The sequence below is a fragment of the Anoplophora glabripennis genome, unplaced genomic scaffold, assembly GCF_000390285.2.
Source record: "Anoplophora glabripennis isolate ALB-LARVAE unplaced genomic scaffold, Agla_2.0 scaffold73, whole genome shotgun sequence".
NCBI lineage: Eukaryota > Metazoa > Arthropoda > Insecta > Coleoptera > Cerambycidae > Anoplophora > Anoplophora glabripennis.
Genome location: NW_019416874.1, coordinates 74,770 through 95,263, shown reverse-complemented (window position 1 = coordinate 95,263; position 20,494 = coordinate 74,770). Strand labels below are relative to the sequence as shown.

Below are 20,494 nucleotides of genomic sequence, written 5' to 3'. Positions count from 1 at the left end.
ACAAGCCTGTAACTTCTTTATTTTTTGGCCGATTTCAAAAATTTTTATTTGGGAATGTAGGGTAAAAAAAACTATAACTGTGATACTGCTGTTTTTTATTAATGGAATACACGGCCAACTAGTGCTCATCTAAAGATATATTGAATTTGATGAAACTTGATGGCAAGACGTTTTAAGGGATGCTGAATGAGAATATGTAATTGATTTTTTGGAAAAAAAATTGCTAATACCAATTACCTGCTTCGACGTCAAAAAAACACCCCTTGTTGGTCGTGTATTTCTTTCATAAAAATAACAGCATTACAGTTACTTTTTTAATCCTACATTCTAAAAATATTTTTTTTTAAATTTCGAGTACAATGGTTCTCTGAAAGTCTCGAGTACAATGGTTTCAAATTATTCTTATGACGGGTATCATAGTAATGTTTACTGCTGTGTGTCAAGTAAAAGGACAGATTATTCTTAATGTATAATAAACGGTATAAAATACAGACACAAGATGCTGCTCAAATGTTCAGTTCAGCGAATCTGGCTTTACAACGGTCTCTATAGTTTAAATCTGTAATAACTCGAATACGCCTCTAATTTGAAAACACCCTTGCCAGTTGAAAGGCCCCATTTTAATATAAGACATGTCAGAGTGAAAATATGCTAAGAGCAAAGTGTTTCTGGATGTATTCTAACTGTGGTAGTGCCATCATCAAATAAAATGGCATCACTGTTTGGTTCACAAGTAATTAAATCATTGATTTATTGATTAACGAAAATATAGGACTTAAAATAAACCCTCGAGGCACACATTTTAATATTTCTTAATTTACAGATCGGAAGTTAACCTATTCTCAATCCATAAGGTAGGATTTTATTTAATTGGTGCTGTTCTGGTCGAAGTTATAACATATTATTTCGCTGGTGTGTTGAACTTTCACTGACAAACCGTTCCATTGCCTTAATTCGATTCTTGTTAAATAATTGAAACAAAACGTCCAAAAAGGGTGCTGTTTTTAGGCGGCAGCCTTCACTGGCTCTTATTTTTCTGCGTTGCTTTGTGTATTTACTGGGTAAATACATAAAGAAATTATAATTTCTTTATGTATTTGTTTTAGAAGTGAATTTAAAAATCTTTTATTGCTTTAAAATTGTTATAGTTCTAGAGTTTGTTTTTCTTAGCAGAGTGGCAGAGTGTAATCTGTGACATCTGACAAGCATTTCAAGTTTCAGTTTATGGTGTATGGTTAGATAATATAGTTATATAATCAATGATCAGATCACTATGTGAGTAGGGCAAAGCCGACATGGTCTTTCTTAATTATGGTTATTTAAGGAGGTAAGTTGATCAGAAGTGTAGGCAAATGGAAGTGCAAATCTGGGAACTGAAGGATGGTTAGCCTGGGAACCATGGTTAGTTCTAGGCAGATTAAACATTTTGCTGCATCTAGGGCAAATTCTGTCGAGAAGAAATGCTCTGTCTCCCTGGCTGCAGCTGTGAGGTGTCTAGTGAAGTATGAGAACAACCACAATTTTACAAAGTGTAGTACAATCGTGGCCGTTGTTTCATACAACATACGATAAAAAATATACATTGTGGTTCAAGAAAACTGTCAAACGCTCATATGCGTACAGTGCGTACTAAATATTAAGATATTACCACTGGCAACTGGTGAAAATGAAACGTCATATTTTGATAACAAAGTATGATATCCACACTGGTTTTTTAGGGGATAATTTTTAGATTCACATAGATAACTTTTATTGAAAAGCAATGTATTGCAAACTATTCACTTTCAGTAAGTACATCTTGTTTATTGAGAAAAGATGAATGATTAATATTTTTCCATCAATAATTGCATACAGGATGGTACAAAAATATATGAATGGTTATTTACAAAAGTGATGTACGTGTTGCCCTATAGAAGTCTGATTTCAGATTCCTATGTGTCATACCAAAAAACCCTCGTATACCGATTTTTAGCCAAAAGCTAAATCCAGCAATAAAGTTTGGACTAAAGTTGTTGGCTCCATCGACATATTTTAGTTTCTAGTTTCGAGATTTCCTAACGTTTTGAAGACACTATATATTTCAGGTTTAAATATTTGAAGATCTAATCTCCTTTTAATCTTGCATTAAAAGAAAAATTGTAAATTCCATAGAAAGGTTTTTTTTAATATTTTTAAGTTTCTGATTAGTTAATCACAAGGCTCTTGCTGCTAATTTTGCACAAGCTTAATATTTCATTGCCCAATCACAAAATATCCAACATGTTTAATTTACATATTCTATTAAACAAGTGCTTGTTTAGCAAAGTGTTGGCAACGATTGTATTTCGCGACCCAGGTCAACTTGCCTTAACTAACGGGTTATCCATTTCGAGCTTGGGATAGTAAAGCCCTGCCATTTGATATTTGTCAAATGTAACTCTCATCCAGACTGGTTTAGTTAAAGGTTTGCCATTTCACATTATGGAACGTTTTACGGCCGAACAACGCGTTAAATTTTTTAAATTATTTTACGAAAATGGTGGATCTTTGGTGGCTGCATTTCGCACATTACATGGAGATTATGGTAGACATAATCGTCCATGCCAGCAAACAATTACCAATATAGTGAGGAAATTCGAAGAGACATCGTAAGACCTGTGCATCATCATTTTCCCGTTCAATTGGGAACATAGATGCTGTGAGTGAAAGTGTTGACGATGACCCGAATCTTTGTATTTCGTGCCGAGCTCAGCATTTGGGCCTATCATATGGCACATTGTGGCGCATTTTGCATTTGGGCCTGCATCTCCATCCGTATAAAGTCCAACTCACACAAGAACTCGAGCCGACTGACCATAGATTGCGCCGTAAGTACACCAGTTGGGTGCTAGAACAATAGGCCACGGATCCTGATTTTTCGAAGAAAATTTTCTTTAGTGATGAGGCCCATTTCACGCTCGGTGGCTATGTTAATAAGCAAAATTGCCAAATCTGGGGTAGTGAGCACCCCCAAAAAGTGACTGTTTGGCGTGCATTGTGGGCCAGCGGCGTCATCGGGTCGTATTTCTTCAAGAATGACGAAGAAGCCACCGTTACCGTCAATTCTCAGCGGTATGCCGCCATGATCAATGACTTTTTTTAGGCTGAAATTGAAGATTTTAATCTGGACGATATGTGGTTTCACCAAGATGGGGCTACATGCCAGAAACGCGGCTAGTTATGGCTCTATTGCACGAGAAATTCCCAGGACACGTAATTTCGAGATTCGGCGATGTCGCTTGGCTACCAAGATCCTGCGATTTAACGCATTTGGATTTCGTCTTATGGGGCTATACGAAAGACCGTGTTTATGCGAACAATCTCACAACTTTGGAGCAATTAAAGGACGAGATACATCAAGTACCTTCGAAAATTACCACAAACGGATTGACTCCTGCAAACGGTTCTGTGGAGGATATTTGAATGATATTGTTTTCCACGTATAATGGCATAGTCCAAACTTTATTATGAAATAAAAATTTCATCGGAATTCAAATATTTAGTGTATTTTTCTTTTTAACCTTACTTCCCCAAGGAGAAAATGGATAATCCTGTACAAAAGATATAATAAAGGCCGCCACACATATCTTTAGAAAAGTAAAAACAAGTGTATTATTAAACAAATACTTTATTAAAGAAGCGATTATCACAAGTATGACAATTTTAGAAGTCATCGTTAGAACATCGTATTAAAATAGACAAATAATTAACATAAATAATGAATTAGTTAAATAGCAGTAAAAACAAAAAAAAATCATATATAAAATATAAAACTTTCAGGCATTTTCTTTATAAAATAGAATTAAATTCGACTATTTTTGATTAGACAGTAAAGTTTGCTTCCTCGAGACTTACAAGTGTATAAACATAGGTACTATTTAATATTAAGAAGTATGATTGACTAAACATTTGACTGTCTCGTGAAAAAAATCAGTCAGCACCAAAATAAAATCTCGGGCCGTGTCGGCCCCGCATACATCACCATTCACACACTTTATACAGGTTCATCATAAAAATAATATTTATAGTCTTATCTAAAGGAGCCTACGTCTTCCAGAGGCTGCTAGTTAAAATATTACTTATCTTGTATATATGTACAATAGGAAGTAGAATAGTCGTATATAACACAGATTCAAGGGTCTTGTTTCTAGTCGATTAATTAGGAAACGGTTCGTTAAAGCGTTAAGAAGACCTCCACCATATTTGTTTTTCCCTTGTCTGTAAAAATACTAACAAAAGAACAGCCAGTGGAAAAGATAGATGAAAATGTGTACGAGCCGTGCGATAAAATTCAATACTAACTTAGGAAACGGAATTACGGATGTACACATTCTCGGCAGTTAAAACAACACATTCGCTATTGGAGTTTGTAACATTAGTCACTTCGTTTTTGGCAGTAACAGTTGAGTGAGTAGCTTCGGACGGATATGAGAAGTGGAAAAATGTTACAAACGCCCGAAATTAAATATACAATTACAAAACGTTTATAAAAAATGTATAATCGAGTATTTCATTTGCTCTGAGCAAGTCGTTTATCTTGGATATACATAAATAATGTCATTGATATGGTATGAAATACTACATTCAGGAGTATTCAGAACTTAAAACTAGTCTTTTCATTGTTTTTATTTTATGTGAGGTAGTCTGGACTTGGCTCCGCCATGGGCTCGGGAGTGGTGAACAATGGGTTAGGGAACTCAGGCGGATGTGGTAGTGGCCCCGTGGCTTTGGGTCTGCGGCGGTAGGCCATCAGCCAACAGGATACAGCCACTGCAACGGCCACCAAGGCCAGTAGGGCAGTGATTATCAGGGCTATGATGAATCCTATCATGGAAACGCAGATGTCTTCCACTCGCTGAGCATTTGGCGCTACAAACACAATTCATTATTATTAATTATTAAAGTAAAATGTAACTTCACTTTATACAGGAGCAGTTGACCAAACTTATAACTCGAGCAGGCAAAATAAAAAGTCCTATGAAGAAATGCTTAATGTTTGAAATACAGGCTGTTGAAATATGAAAAAATTTCACATTTTGCACATACAGACTGTCTCCTAACAAACGCTGCAAGCCATAACTCCGTCATTTATAGTCTAATTTTAAAAAACAAAAAATTATGTGAAATGGTTCTATCAAATGGCAATATATGTTTTTTTTATTTATTATTGTACAGAATTATATTCTGAATTCAACGATGTATATAAAGTCTATTTTTGTGAAACATGTATTACAGAAAAAGCATGAAAATATTAGTCAATACCGCATTATTAACAATGCCCTGTCACTTAATTGACAACAAACATATTTTGACTAATCATGTATGCCTCGAAAACAAAAAATAATACAACAAAACAAGTAAATGTCATTTTAGCGCTCGTGTCCCAGTTTTTTACGCATTATACTCTTTCTGTGTCATTTGCAGTAGAGGACGGTTACAATTTGTTTCTTTAGTTGTTTTATATTTGTTGTTCTTCGTTTAATGTGTTTTGTGTTTAATTAATGTTATTTCATGTTGAATATTGTATAATGGTTAATGTATTTAATTAAATTATTTTTCTTTTAATTGATATCCATTGCATTGTTTCATTTTCGTTAACTACAAAATTCTCTTTTGAGTTTTATTTGCTTTGCTGTATTATTTTTTGTTTTCCATGGAACAGATGATACAAAAATTCGACCAATGTTTAAACAAGCGCCAGAGATCTAATTGACGGATTTGAATTTTTCAAAAAGCGTTTGAAAGCTTGAGAGCCCTTCTATATGTGATTACATTTTCAAATATCCAAGGGCCTTGGTTTTTGCTGTGAAAAATTTTGAAAATTTGCAATTTTTTTTTCAAAATCTGGATTGCAAAATTATGCAAAATCTATCAAACCGATTTTGATGAAATTGGGAGTGATGATTCTACATAACATGAAGTTTTCTTTAGCCAAGTATGAAGGTCATATACCCAATTTATGGACCCCATAAAAATTTCCTAAAAGAAAGCTTGAGAACCCTTCTATATGTGATTACATTTTCAAGTATCTATGGGTCTTGGTTTTTGCTGTGCAAAATTTTGAAAATTTGGATTTTTTTTTTAAAAATCTGGGTTACAAAATTATTATGCAAAATCTATCGACCCGATTTTGATGAAATTTGGTGTGATGATTCTACATAACATGAAGTTTTCTTAAGCCAAGTATGAAGGTCATATACCCAATTTATAGACCCCAAAAAAATTTCCTAAAAGAAAGCTTGAGAACCCTTCTAGATGTGATTACATTTTCAAGTATCAAAGGGTCTTGGTTTTTGCTGTGCAAAATTTTGAAAAATTGGAAATCTTTTTTCAAAATCTGGGTTGCAAAATTATTATGCAAAATCTATTGACCCAATTTTGATGAAATTTGGTGTGATGATTCTACATAACATGAAGATTTCTTAAGCGATTATGGCCATTTAAAGACCCAATTTAAAGACCCCTAAAAATTTCCTAAAAAGTAATGTTGTTGACCCCATTTTTGCGAATTTTTTCGTTTTTTACAATAATAATCATGATTCATTCGATTTGTAACTAGTCATATTTTGTAAAAAATTTAATTACAAACATTTTTTTCCCTCTTCCATTTTAGCCTAAAATCAACTCTTGAAAAGATACATAATTAAGTAGGAAGAAAAATATGACATTTTTCAAATTTTTTAAATATATTGTGCCGCCAAAAGTTAAGCCCACGTTTTTTTTTTTATGCGCATAGAAAAATTTTCATTTCTAGTGATATTTGGAAGCCAAAAAGCCAAAAATCTCCGTGGATATACGATTCACCCAAATCAAAACAGATACCGCCTAGTCTACACAAGGAATTATTAGTAGAGAAAAAAATATCAAAATACATGGTGGAGTCGAATTTCTTGTTTGGGATCATTTATCTTAAGTTTAAAGCTTCAAATTTCAACACCCTTTTTTCCTATATTAGCCACCCAATATGAAATTTGACCAATTACTCTGAAGGCATGGACAGTATTGAGATAAATATAACCAATTATTTATATTTATACAGGGTGTAACTTTAAAGTTACACTACTACTTAAGTAGGGATCAATGTTTTATTGGAAAACAGTAGGTGTTCCCCAGAATACTAAACATTCAAATAATTATAATTCATTTTTAAATTGGAATTAGAGCCAATTTCATAATAAACTAATATGTACTTTAAATTTAATGAAGCTTTAGAAAATAAACTTCAAAGCTACATCGTGTTTATGTAAATATACAAATTTTTTATTAATTCTTTTCATACCTATACGGGAATCTGGTCCGCGTTCCTCACGTTTCTCAAAGGTTATTATCGCATTGGACTGAATCGTAATTTCTTCTCTTAATTGACCTGCTAATAGGTCTCCTCCAGTATCGGTATTATTTTCTGAGTCGATAGCTCTCTTACGTCTTCCAAAGGCATTGTAACCTCGGCAATTAACCTGAAACATATTGGTTTTTCAAAATATATTTACTAGACAAAAAAAAAAAAACATTTTAGTTAAAAATTGAACTATATGTAATCATCTCACCGGTTGACATTTTCCGAAGCAAACTCTTATATTGCACTGGAACTTGATAGTGTCGCTGCTTGGGAATTTGAATGCGTTGAAGCTGGCTTGCAGGCTCTGGGTATCGGGATTGTAGTCCCATTCTCCAAAGATGGTAGGGTCGGTGGCGCAGCCGTTCTCGTCAGTCACCAAATACTCATTTTCGACGCTATTTTCCATGGTTCTGGCAACACAACTCCTAGCAAATCCTCCGTAGATTGAACCGGGTTGAACGTCCACTTGCAACATGAGGTTATCTCCAATTTCTGCAGAATCAATTTCCTGGCCGGTTGGCGTTATGATCTTCATTAAGCACGTAGGCGGAGGTCCAGTGTTGGCAATCGTTCCGGCAGTGGTTAACATCGACACGTTAAAGCCTAGGGTTACATTTTGTTCTCCAGTTTGGTATACACACTTGATGTGGTAAGCTTGTGCGTCCGTAGTGACGAGAATAGGGTGTTTCTGGATGACCAAGACAAAGCTCGCTTCTCCCTTTAATCAAATTTATTAAACGTGTATTTATCGGATAAAATAATTTCGAGGTGTTTTAACTTACATTTATGTGTATAAGGCCACAATTTCCAAATTTAACCTTGAAAAATGCAGTTCTATCAGTTGTTTGGGTGGATATCATCCTCCTGCAATTCTCATCTTTGCTGTGGCCTTTCACGTAGAGTATTCCGCTGAAGGTCTCTAAACTAGACAGTGTTATTTCAACTTGGACGCCATCGGACAAACAGCTGACAATCAAATCAGGTCTTGGGAAAGATGTTGTTCTGTGCCGTGGTACAAAACCTAAAAATATTTAACAGTACAATGCTTATGTATGTATGTATGTATGTATGTCGGAGGGTGGTGGAATTGTTTTCCACCGCGGCACTTGGGCCTTATTAGGCCCTTTGTACACCCTCCTTCATTACTCGAGTACTTTTCTTCAAACCATCCTTTTACTATTTGGTGGCAAAGTCTCGTACAGTTTATGTATGATAGCATGGTCCTGAGTTATAGAGATTTTCTTTGCTCTGTTCTCATTAGCATTTATTGGGGACCACACGCATGCGGCAAATGTTGGGCGACCCAGGTCTCTGGTAGGCTGCCACAGCCACGTCCCCGAGCCTGCCTTAGGTCACCCATCCAAATTCCAGCCTGCGTCCGTGATGCTTGCCTCGGCAGATCGAAATCCGCCGGCCAAGACACCCGGCTAGGCAGTCCCCTCAGTACAATGCTTTCAATAATATTTAAATTAATCACTTACTGCAATTTTCATTAGGATTTCCTTCGTAGCCCTCTATGCAGTAGCAGAATGCTTGATGGTTCGTTGCATTACAGAATGCGTTAATACCGCATTGTTTCGTCAGGCAAGGGTCTTCGCAAGTCTTAGTCTCCGGGTTACAGAACTTGTGGTCCAAACAATCGCTGTCTTCTTCACATTTTGGTACGATTTTCGATATACAATTTCCGCGGTTGTCCAGGTGGTAACCGAATTCTATCGGACAGACGCAGTTTCCTCTTTCATCTATTATAAAGCCTTTTTCTAAGGCACAAACGCATCTGCCTCTCTCATCTACTTTAAGGCCTTTCTCTATAGGACATGGAACGCATTCACCGTTTTCGTTTAGAGCTGTATTGGGAGGGCAAACACATTCTCCTTCGGGTGTTTGGACAAATCCTCTGATCTCACATATAGGCACTGAAAATAAGTCAAATTATATAGTAATTATTTTAAAATGTTTACGTGGATTGCTTTTAAGAAATAATTTGTTTTAACAACTAGTTTTAATAGTACAAGACTAGTTGCTGAAACAAATTAAACGCATTAAGCATCAGTGCACTTACTCTTATCACATTGCACCGCTGCATTTCCTTGATACCCTGGCAAGCATTGGCAGATCATGGTCCTAACGGGTTCTGTATTAAGTACCGTACATTCAGCATTAATGCCGCACGGTTCTGTAGATTGGCACGGATTAACACATTCACCTCCAATACAAGCATATTGCGAAGGACAGTCCGAATCCTTTCTGCATTTTTCTTCGACCTTCAAACAGCCAGTTTCTCCATCACTTACTGTGCCAGGTGGGCAGACACATTCCATTATGTGGTTGAAGACTTTGCATTCAGCAGGCGCGTCGCATGGGTTGGCAACCTCGCAGGGTAGTTCACATTTGTCGTTCATGCAAGCTCTATTTCCAGGACAGTCGGTGTCTGACCTACACCCGACTAATATACAAGAGACTTTGGGATTGCCTTTCAGGCCTGGTGCGCATTCGCAGATAGCACGATGATTATAGCCGTAACAGGTAGCCTTTTCTCCGCAAGACGAGCCGTCGGCTGCGCATACCGGTACGCACTGCCTGTTAATGCAACTGTGTTGGCCTGAGCATTCATCGTCACTTCTACATCCAACTCGGTGGCATTCCAGTTCGGGATTTCCATCGTAACCTTGCCTACATGTACAGACAGGTTTGTGGTTTTTCACTCGGCATTCGGCATGTGGGCCACACGTGCATGGGTTCTTACATAGTCCATTGAAACATGCTTTGTCGGCAGGGCACTCACCATCGCTAACACAGGCTTCTTTTATAACTGCAGTTACGGGATTGCAAGTTCCACTTCCGCTGCTTATATAACCAGGAGGACAGACACAGATCATGGTTCGCAAAGGAACGGTGTCCACTACAAGACATTCGGATGGTCTTCGACACGGTTCTAAGACAGTACAAGGGTTCTGGCACTTGCTGTTCAAGCATGCTAGTCTGGACGGACAATCTCTATCTTCACGGCACTCTGGCTGTGGTTCAGGCCTACAATCAACATACGGGTTGCCTATTAATCCTGGTGGACATCTGCAAAGGGACAGGTGATTCTGAACTTTACATTCAGCTCGAGATGAGCAAGGATTGTTGTAGATGCAAGGATTGATACATTGGGCGTTGATACATTGTCTGTCACTCGGGCAGTCGCTGTTGGAAGTACAGCCCACCACTATGCACCTATCAAACGGATTTCCTCTGTAGCCGCTGAGACAGCGACATTCTGCTTGATTCTGATATACGTAGCATTCAGCATTTATTCCGCAAGGATCTTTAACTAAACAAGGATTAATACAGTGTCCGTTAACGCAAGCTTTTCCAGATTCACACTCAGAGTCTATTCGGCATCCAACAGTGTGACAAGCTATGGTTGGATTGCCTTCAAAGCCTTCCGCGCAAGAGCATATGCCCCTGTGGTTTTGGACGTAACAGTTGGCATTAGCCCCGCAGTCACATGGACTGCGGCACAAACGGTTTATGCAAGCTTCATTATTGGAACAATCATCATCAGACACACATCCTGGTGGTATGGGTACGATAATCGCGTGACATTCTCCACTTTCGTTGGGTACCCAGCCTTCTGGACAAGTGCAGATCATAGTTCTTACTGGTACGGTGTCTAGTACACTGCAATGGGCTGTTGGGTGGCAGGGAGAGATGCTTTCGCATGGGTTGACACACTGGTTCCTGATACAAGCTAACTTGCTGGGACAATCGACATCTAATTCGCATTCTGGTTTGCCTGGAACTTTAGTTATAGCACTGCAATAAGACAGTGGGTTTCCTTCTGGTAAATGTGACGGACAAACACAGCCTGCGGCGTGATTCTGGGCATAACAGATTGCATTCTGTGCACAAGGGGGGTTGGCAATGCTAGAACATGGATCTACGCAACGCCTTTGTAGGCATGCTTTGTTATTCGGGCAGTCGGGGTCTGAATGGCATTCAATGCGTTCGCATCTAGTGAATGGATTGCCTTCGTAACCGTCACGACATCTACAGCTTGCCTTGTGATAGTTTCCGTAGCATTCGGCGTTTCTGGCACATGGATCTTGAAGAATGCAGGGATCTACACATTTTCCGTTGTAACATTGCTTATCGTCGGAACATTCGTTATCCGACTGACATCCCACTAAAATAAATTAATTGTTAGTTGTCTATATTTAGGACATATAGAGGGTGTACTGGGAGACACGCCAATCTGGTAATTGTACACTCTTGGGATCAAAATAAGATGACTTAGGTACACTTATCTATATAAAAATTCCTTCCTTTAAAAGATACAGGGCATTAAAAATTATATTTTCAAAATCACCTTTTCTTGATATCTTCGATGATTTTCGAGGGACTTGCCATAACATCTTACCTATCAATTTTTTTATCCAATTTTCAGGTACATAATTCTTTTGCAATTAATCTCTCTTTGAAATTTTTCAATAATTGATTAGTTTTCGAGATAAATACCAATTTTTAATAGACTGCATATAATGATTATGGGTGCTGATGATGTGCAATGATTTTTAAAACGTACCTAATAATTTGTGGTGAAAAATTTTTTCAACAATAATTTTATAAACCGATAAAAAAGACAAAGGCATACGCATACTTATAACAGATTATAAATATCATTTTACACAATATTCCTAACAGTCTCAAATGCAAACATTGTTAAAACTAATTCATAACAAATTATTACAACCGAGTTCAAAAATAGCAAAAATTCACAAAAGTGCTAGGAAAAATACAAAAATTTTTTTTTTCAATATTCAAATGTTGATTTATATGGTTAAGACCCCGCCGAATGTGAAGAATTTTCTAACCTAAAAAAAAACGGGTCGATTGAGGTCAGATGTCACGAATTTTCAAAAAATAACAGATTCGCGTCGAATTCGAGGTCAATTTTGTAAAATACAAGATGGCGGTCGACCAAATTTTCAAAAAATAACAAAATATACACATTCGCGCCAAATTTGGTATACGGGGGTTTTCGGGGTCACTGATCACAAATCCGAGATCAGATTTTCACAAAATTCGCTGTTAAAAATTTAAAAATATAAAATTATATTAAATTAAAACATGATTGGGTACTCAAATTATAAAGTAAACAAAAATATTACTACGTGAATTTCGCAATTCTGACCTCAAATACGTAATCAGCGATCCCGAAGCCCCCGTATACCAAATTTGGTACGAATGTGTTATTTTTTGAAAATTTGGTCGGCCATCTTGGATCCGCCATCTTGAATTTTGTAAAATTGACCTAGGATCCGTGATCAGCGACCCCGAAAATCTCCGTGTACCGAATTTGGTGCGGATGTTATTTTTTGAAAATTTGGTCGGCCATCTTGGATCCGCCATCTTGAATTTTGCAAAATTGACCTCAGATCCGTGATCAGCGACCCCGAAACCCCCGTATACCAAATTTGGCGCGAATCTGTTATTTTTTGAAAATTTGTACTTTCCTTTTTTTTTCAGGTTAGAAAAAGACATCAATTCTATCGCGGATTCACATTCGGGTCTTAACCATATAAATGAATATTTGAATAGACGAACATTTTTTTTGTATTTTTCCTACCACTTTTTTGTGAATTTTTCCTATTATTGACTTGTTTTTTGAGGTTAGGAAATTCCTGTGATGTAATAGCTCAATTCTGACACCGGATTCGTGATCAGGAGGCTGTTATCAATTATTTTCAAACCGCTGGATTGGATGAAGCTAATCTGGTCCTGTTCAATGATAACCAGGATCTCCAGATTTTAATCCAATGAATGTCCTTTTACCGGGTGGTACGAAGGGTACTGTTTNGGACAAAGGCATACGCGTACTTATAGCAGATTATAAATAACATTTTACACAATATTCCTAATATAGTCTCAAATGCAAACATTGTTAAAACTAATTCATAACAAATTAATACAACCGAGATTGTGTAAATCCATTATTTATCCATGCGAAAGTGACGTGTAACGATGCACGTTACCTGGTTCCAATATTTTTGTTGATGTTATTACAGAAAAAAATGTTAGTGTGCATTGGCTAATTTATTATGCGGAAACTAATTTAATAAGTGTTCTATCTGTCTTTGGTTTTCATGGGCGCACATGGGAACTCTTTTTATTAGAGAAAATCTTATGTTTTGAAAGACACATTTTTTTATGCCAGAATTTGTTAGCCAGTCTTAGAAATATATGTCTAAGATGTTCAATATTATTAATTTCTTCAGCATAAACAATATTGTTCATACTACTTCAGAAAACGAAATCTATTGGATTAAAATCTGGGGATTATGGTGGCCACTGAACAGGAGCATTTTTGCTTCGTCACAATATGTGGATTAAAATAAACAGCTTTCTATATAATAGAAAGGTCGGTACTTAAATAACACAGCCACACAAAAAAAAACTATCACATCACAGGAATTTCCTAACCTCAAAAAACAGGTCAAAAATAGCAAAAATTCCCGAAAAACAGGTTATAAAGTAAACAAAAATATTATGAAATGAATTTCGCAATTCTGACCTCGAATACGTAATCAGCGATCCCGAAGCTCCCGTATACCAAATTTGGTATGAATGTTATTTTTTGAAAATTTGGTCGGCCATCTTGGATCCGCCATCTTGAATTTTGTAAAATTGACCTCGGATCCGTGATCAGCGACCCCGAAAATCCCCGTGTACCGAATTTGGTGCCGATGTAATTTTTTGAAAATTTGGTCGGCCATCTTGGATCCGCCATACTGAATTTTGAAAAATTGACCTCAGATCCGTGATCAGCGACCCTGAAACCAAACCCTGTATACCAAATTTGGCGCGAATCTGTTATTTTTTGAAAATTCGTGATCTTACCTTTTTTTTTTTTTTTGAGGTTAGAAAAGACTCATCAATTCTGACAGCGGATTCACATTCGGCGGGGTCTTAACCATATAAATGAACATTTGAATATAGACGAAAATTTTTTTTTTTCCTACAACTTTTTTGTGAATTTTTCCTATTATTGACTTGTTTTTTGAGGTTAGGAAATTCCTATGATGTAACAGCTCAATTCTGACACCGGATTCGTGATCAGGAGGAAAACATACTACAGATAACATATGTCGCATGAAAAGTACAGACAACTTTTCTTTTTTTGGGTGGCTGTGTTATCAATTATTTCCAAACTGCTGGATTGAATGAAGCTAATCTGGTCCTGTTCAATGATAACCAGGATCTCCAGATTTTAATCCAATTAATGTCCTTTTCCGGGGTGGTATGAAGAGTACTATTTATGCTGAAGGAATTAATAATATTGAGCATATTGATGATAGAATCCTCATTTCGGCACAACGATGTCTCAAAACATTAACATTTTTTCTAATAAAAAGTATTCACATCTCCTTTAATGAAGCAGTGTATTTTTAGTGTTAATATAACACCTTTACTATAATAATGTGTAAGTATTTACATAAATTTATTGCAACAATTTGGTAAGAATGGATTTTTAAAATTTTTGTCTATTTTAAAAATTATTCTTGAAAACTTTCTCAAATCACAAATTTAGTAAGTTTTTCTTAAATTCAGTGCACATTATAAAGCAGTCTGTGTTCCTTATGTAGTCTATTAAAAAGTGGCATTTATCCCGAAAACTATGCAATAAATAAAAAATTTCTATGAGATTAAATAATTTACAATCTGTGTTAAATTTGCAGTTAACATCTCGCGAATAATCAGTTATTAAGAAAAAACGATTTTGAAAATTCTATTTTAACATCCTATAATTTAATGGAATCATTTTTGTTATAGGTAATATATTATTTTGAACCTAGTAGTCTGTGGTTACTAGATTGGCCTTCTTTTCTAGAACACCCCTTATCTTATGTTTCTGTTTTTAAGTTCCTTGTAATTAGGTATTGTTGCCTGTTTGGAAGTAATAAATAAATAACTGACTTACATTTAACACAACCCAACTGTGGATTGCCAGAATATCCAGGTTGACAGTAGCAGGTTGCATAATGATTTACGACTTTACACTCGGCGTTGGGGCCACAGTTGCAAGGGCTCGCACATAGATGGTTTATGCAAGATTCACTCTTAGGACATTCAGAATTTGAAGTACATCCAACGATTGGTCCAATTGCTAAAGAAAAGTGGTACATTAAAATCTGTAAATTAAGTGGGGACAGGATAACTTACGGGCTATGCATTCTATCTTCGGATTTCCTATGTATTCCGCTGGACATCTACACACCGCTTCATGGCGATTGACAGAACAGAATGCTCCAACAGCACAAGGATTGTCTTCTCTACAGGGGTTTACGCAGTAACCAACTCTACAGGTTTTATCGTAGGTACAGTCACTATCAACGTAGCATTCTGGCGGCAGTACTACAGGTGGAGTTATAGGTCTAGTGTTACATTCCACATGAGCATTTCCAGTATATCCAGGGGCACAGGTACATATGGCTTGGTGGTTGAAAGAGTTGCAAAGTGCATTGACGCCGCATCTGTCTATTTTGCATGCGTCGACACAAGTTCCCCTGTTGCATTTCTCATTGTCATTGCATTCACTGTCTGCGTAGCACTGTTCGTGTCTTATGGAGACGCAGCGACCTGAGGAATCCACGAATGTGTCGGGTGGACACTGACACATGACTGTTCTTAATGGCGACGTGTCTAAGACACGACATTCTTGATCAGGTTTACAGACCTCTTCATTCGCACATGGATTTATGCACTTTTGGTTGATACAAGCCATTTGCGTAGGACATTCGGAATCGGACCGACATTCCACTTGTCGATCTGGTGGTGAAATCAACGATGTACATTGTATAAATGGATTACCGGTTGTTCCTGAAGGACAGTAACATTTTGGCTGATGTTGTTGACCCTTGCAAATTGCTGTGTCGGCACAGGTATCTTCGTCGCAGACTGGTCTGCAAACTCTGTTGAGACGATCGCAAGCCTCGTGATCAGCGCAGTCTTCGTTGTAGTGACATATACCAGTTATACATGACAGTAGCGGATCTCCTTGTGTACCAGCGGGACATTGGCATTGGGCACGATGATTAAATACCTGGCATTCTGCTCCACGACCACAGGAATGGCTTAGGCAGGGATTAATGCAGTTCTCGTTGATACAAGCTCTGTCATAGGGGCAATCGTTGCTGGACTGACATTCCGCTAGAAATAAACAAAACATTTATTAAAAGAACTACAAAAGGGCGTTGATTTATTACGTTTATAACACTGCACTTGTGGATTTCCTACCCAACCATCAGGACAGTTACAGGTAGGTCTGTGGAAATGAGTCTGACACTCGGAGTTGCTGCCACATGGATTGGCTAAGGTACAAGGATTCTGGCAAGCCTGGTTGATACAGGACTTATCGTTGGAACATTCTGAATCAGATGAGCACTCCGGTCTAATCTTTGGTTTTTCGTAACATTTGATGAACGGATCTCCCTCTAAACCAGCGGGACACTTGCACATAGCTTTGTGATTGAGAGGCGTACATTGCGCAGTCAAGGCGCAAGGATTTCCAATGGCACAAGGATTGACGCACTGTGCGTTCAGGCAAGCGTCACTTAATGGACAATCTTCGTTTCTCTTACAACCTGGTTCGCCTGGTTGAGCTAAAATGTTAAACATTTACAATAGTTACTTATTAAAATGAATATCAATGTTAATGTAAATAAGCAGTGTTGCTGTTATTTTAGGACTAGGGATATGTAATGGATAAAAAGCAGTATGCGAACCTGGAACTAAAATAAATTATTAGCGATAAATGTTATCGTTATTGAAAATCTTTCAGCTTAGAACAGATAAAAAATATATACTGGGTGTCCAGGCAATCTCTTGAATTTAGATAGGCCACTCAAAAATAATGTCAAAAGATTATATCATTTTTGTTTATTTGGGCTCACCCTGTAGTGTTATTAGCTGAACTTGAAGCTGAGAGTTGAAAATCAATTTTTCGTTGTAATTTTTTTGTTTCCTGTTAAATTTAGATCTTGGTCCCTAAAAAAATTGCTTTCTTAATTTTTGTCTCCGTTTTTAAGATAATAAAATTTTCAATTCTCAATTTTCAAATTCCAGATAACTCTACAGGGGCACCCTAATAAAAACAAAATTTATATAACCTTGACATTTCTTTTTCAGAGATTGTCCAACATTTCTTGGATACCCAGCATTATATTTTATCATTAGACATACGGGCAAGAGGAAAAGTTTATGTAACAAAATTGCCCCTTTTTGAGGCATGCTTATTGAGAAAATTGACTGCACTAACTTCTAAAATTGTGGGCAATGTCAACAATTAGACATACCCTCTTACATTGTATATCTAATGGTTTTATTCCATTCAAAAAAATTAATTCTGTGCCATATCAGCATTACTATAGAAACGTATACCATAGAAATTTACCTGGTTTACATTCCGTATCTGCATCGCCTACATATCCCGGCAAACACATACATGACATGGTTCTTAGTGGCAAACTGTCAACGACAATACACTCGGCATTCAATCCGCACGGTTTTGTTTCAAAGCAAGGATTCTTGCAAACACCACTGAAACAAGCGAGTTTGCTGGGACAATCCGAATCCATTCTACATTGAGGTTGTATCTTAATAGGTTCCCTAGTACAAGACACCAGGGGATTGCCGGTATAGCCAGGTGGGCAAGAACATTGTGCTCGGTGATTTGTGACTCTGCAAGTGGCGCCAGCGCCGCAATTGCAAGGATCTTCGCATCTCTCGTTTCTACAGGCTAAGTTGTACGGGCATTCTTCGTCAGTTACACATTCAGGACGTTCGCATCTTACGAAAGGATCCCCACGGAAGTTATCTGGACAGTAACATCTGGCTTTGTGATTGGAACCGGCCCTACAGAGAGCATTAAGTCCACAGGATGTGAAGGAGCAAGGGTCGGTACATTCTCTGTTGATGCAAGCTTGAGTCGATGGACACTCTGAATCTGATCTGCATCCTATTTCGTAACAAGCGTGTTGTGCGTTTCCAGTAAAACCATCTCTGCATGAGCATACGGCTCTGTGGAGTTGTGGATGGCATTCAGCGTTCTGAGCGCATATTCCTGGACTTGAGGAGCAAGGGTTCAAGCATCGAGTGTTCACACATGCTTTGTCATTAGTACAGTCTGAATCTTGGGTACACTCTACTTTAGGTGCTGGTGGTTCCTTTGGTAGAATTCTACATTGGACTTCGGGTGATCCAACATATCCCTGCGGACAAGAACAAATGGCTTTGTGGTTAATAACTTGGCAAAGTGCATTCAATCCGCAAGCGTCTCTGCAAGGATCTTTACATTTCTGTGAGTAACAAGCCTTGTCTCTTGGACAGTCTTGATTGATGACACATTCTGGATAGATACAGGTTGCTAATCCGTTAACCACCCTGCATTGTCCATTCAAATTACATGGAGATGGATTGCAAGGATCTTGTGGTTGCTCTTTAACTGGCTCCTGGCACAGCGTGAAGGGATCTCCTATCAATGGTGCAGGACAGCTGCATATAGGGCTGTGGTTTATGACATTACAAATTGCTTCGAATCCACAAACACCTGGGCAAGGGTCGACACATTTAGTGTTTACACAGGCTTTATCTCTAGAGCAGTCTGCGCTGATAGTACATTCTGGTTTACAACCACCGGCTGATGGTGTTCCAAAGAATCCAGGCAGACATTCGCATATGGCGTTTTCTCCAGATGTGCGGCACAAGGTGTTGATTCCGCATGGAGATGGATTGCAGGGATCAGTTGGTGGCTTTTCTATAAAATTATTATAATAAAGTCAATGCGATTCACATATTTAATACCTTTTATATAAAAAAATTATTTATAGAAAACCTATCTACTTTAATGATTTGGCAATTAATGGAACTTTTATAAAGTAGTAAATTTATTAATTTTAATCAAAGTGATATCTTCCAGTATATCATAGGGTATCTAATATCAAGTACGTGCTGCTAGGAGTAAAATAATAATCAAAGGCAGTGTTAATTAGAACAACGTAAATATTGTTACCGCCAAGCAGTGATGGCTCTCGAAAATTAAAATGGTCACAGTTTGATAATGGTGAGTGGGACCCATACTGTTTCAAATGAAATTTACAAAATAAAAAATTTAAATAGGAGTGATCTCAAATCTTGCGCATCTTCATACTGATATAATATCATATTAACATTCCATTTTTCAAATTTTAAACCTCATAATGCTATAATTTTAAGAAAAATTTTATTCTGAAAAAATTTTTTTTTATAAAAACGCAGATTTGGACAGAAAGTTGTCTCATGAATACAGTAATGTAGATATTGATGGATCTATCTTTAATAATAACGGAGATATAACCAAGAGTGCTCAATAAACAGAATGCAAGGAAAAAAGTTTAAAACATTAAGAACGAACAAATAACAGTTGTAAATTAAATTAAGTAGTATTCAACAAACACTATTAAAAGATTATTCATTTAAACCAAATTTTGGAAATGCCAACCATCAGCTTTTTGGAATCACCCTGTAGAAAAACGCACGCAAAAAACATCAAAAAACAAAATAAAATCGATCTGTCTCGGCGTTTTTATAAAAAAAATTATTACAGTTTTACTTAATTTGTTCCATAATTTAGCTGCTCACTGTATATATCGAGGGCGTCATATCAGAAGGGCGTAAGAGCCACTATAGTCGGTTTTGGGTTTTTAAGTTATATGACTTCATTTAATCAATTCTCTTAATATATCAGAAGGGCGTATATATGCATAAACATCAACACTATTCTAACGCATTTTACTTAGGCGTATGAACCAATTTACCAAAACTATACGCCCTCAGCTGATTTGGTATATTTCACATAACGTATAACCTTAAATTTGGTTAAACTTGTAAATGTTCGTAGATAAAGTTTGTGTTGGTTTTGGTGTATCGTAAGTGTCCTAAAAACTGTGTCAATGTTACAACATCGCTATATTCTGAAAAACTTCCTACAAATAAGTTAAAGTATAACAATTTATTGTTTGTGCCAAGGCAAAGATGCAGTCCTCCAGAATATAAATATTTTTATGTCTCTTTGCCAGTAATAAATAGTTCCCAAAATTCCGATGATGAAGAATT

The 20,494-nt window shown here is 37.0% G+C and overlaps 1 protein-coding gene across 1 annotated transcript in view; it reads right to left on the bottom strand.

Moving 5' to 3' along the window:
* Nucleotides 1–3,628: 3,628 nt before the first annotated feature.
* The window catches only part of LOC108904997, an 84,882-nt gene continuing 68,016 nt past the window's right edge, over nucleotides 3,629–20,494 (bottom strand). The window contains exons 85-94 of the mRNA XM_018707749.2: nucleotides 17,796–19,157; nucleotides 16,609–17,004; nucleotides 15,566–16,552; nucleotides 15,324–15,509; nucleotides 9,420–11,528; nucleotides 8,839–9,273; nucleotides 8,140–8,378; nucleotides 7,566–8,075; nucleotides 7,298–7,475; nucleotides 3,629–4,887 (exon numbers count right to left, since the gene is read on the bottom strand). Coding sequence (XP_018563265.2) covers nucleotides 4,649–4,887; nucleotides 7,298–7,475; nucleotides 7,566–8,075; nucleotides 8,140–8,378; nucleotides 8,839–9,273; nucleotides 9,420–11,528; nucleotides 15,324–15,509; nucleotides 15,566–16,552; nucleotides 16,609–17,004; nucleotides 17,796–19,157 — 6,641 coding nt within the window. The 3' untranslated portion in view covers nucleotides 3,629–4,648. The remainder of the gene's footprint in view (nucleotides 4,888–7,297; nucleotides 7,476–7,565; nucleotides 8,076–8,139; nucleotides 8,379–8,838; nucleotides 9,274–9,419; nucleotides 11,529–15,323; nucleotides 15,510–15,565; nucleotides 16,553–16,608; nucleotides 17,005–17,795; nucleotides 19,158–20,494) is intronic.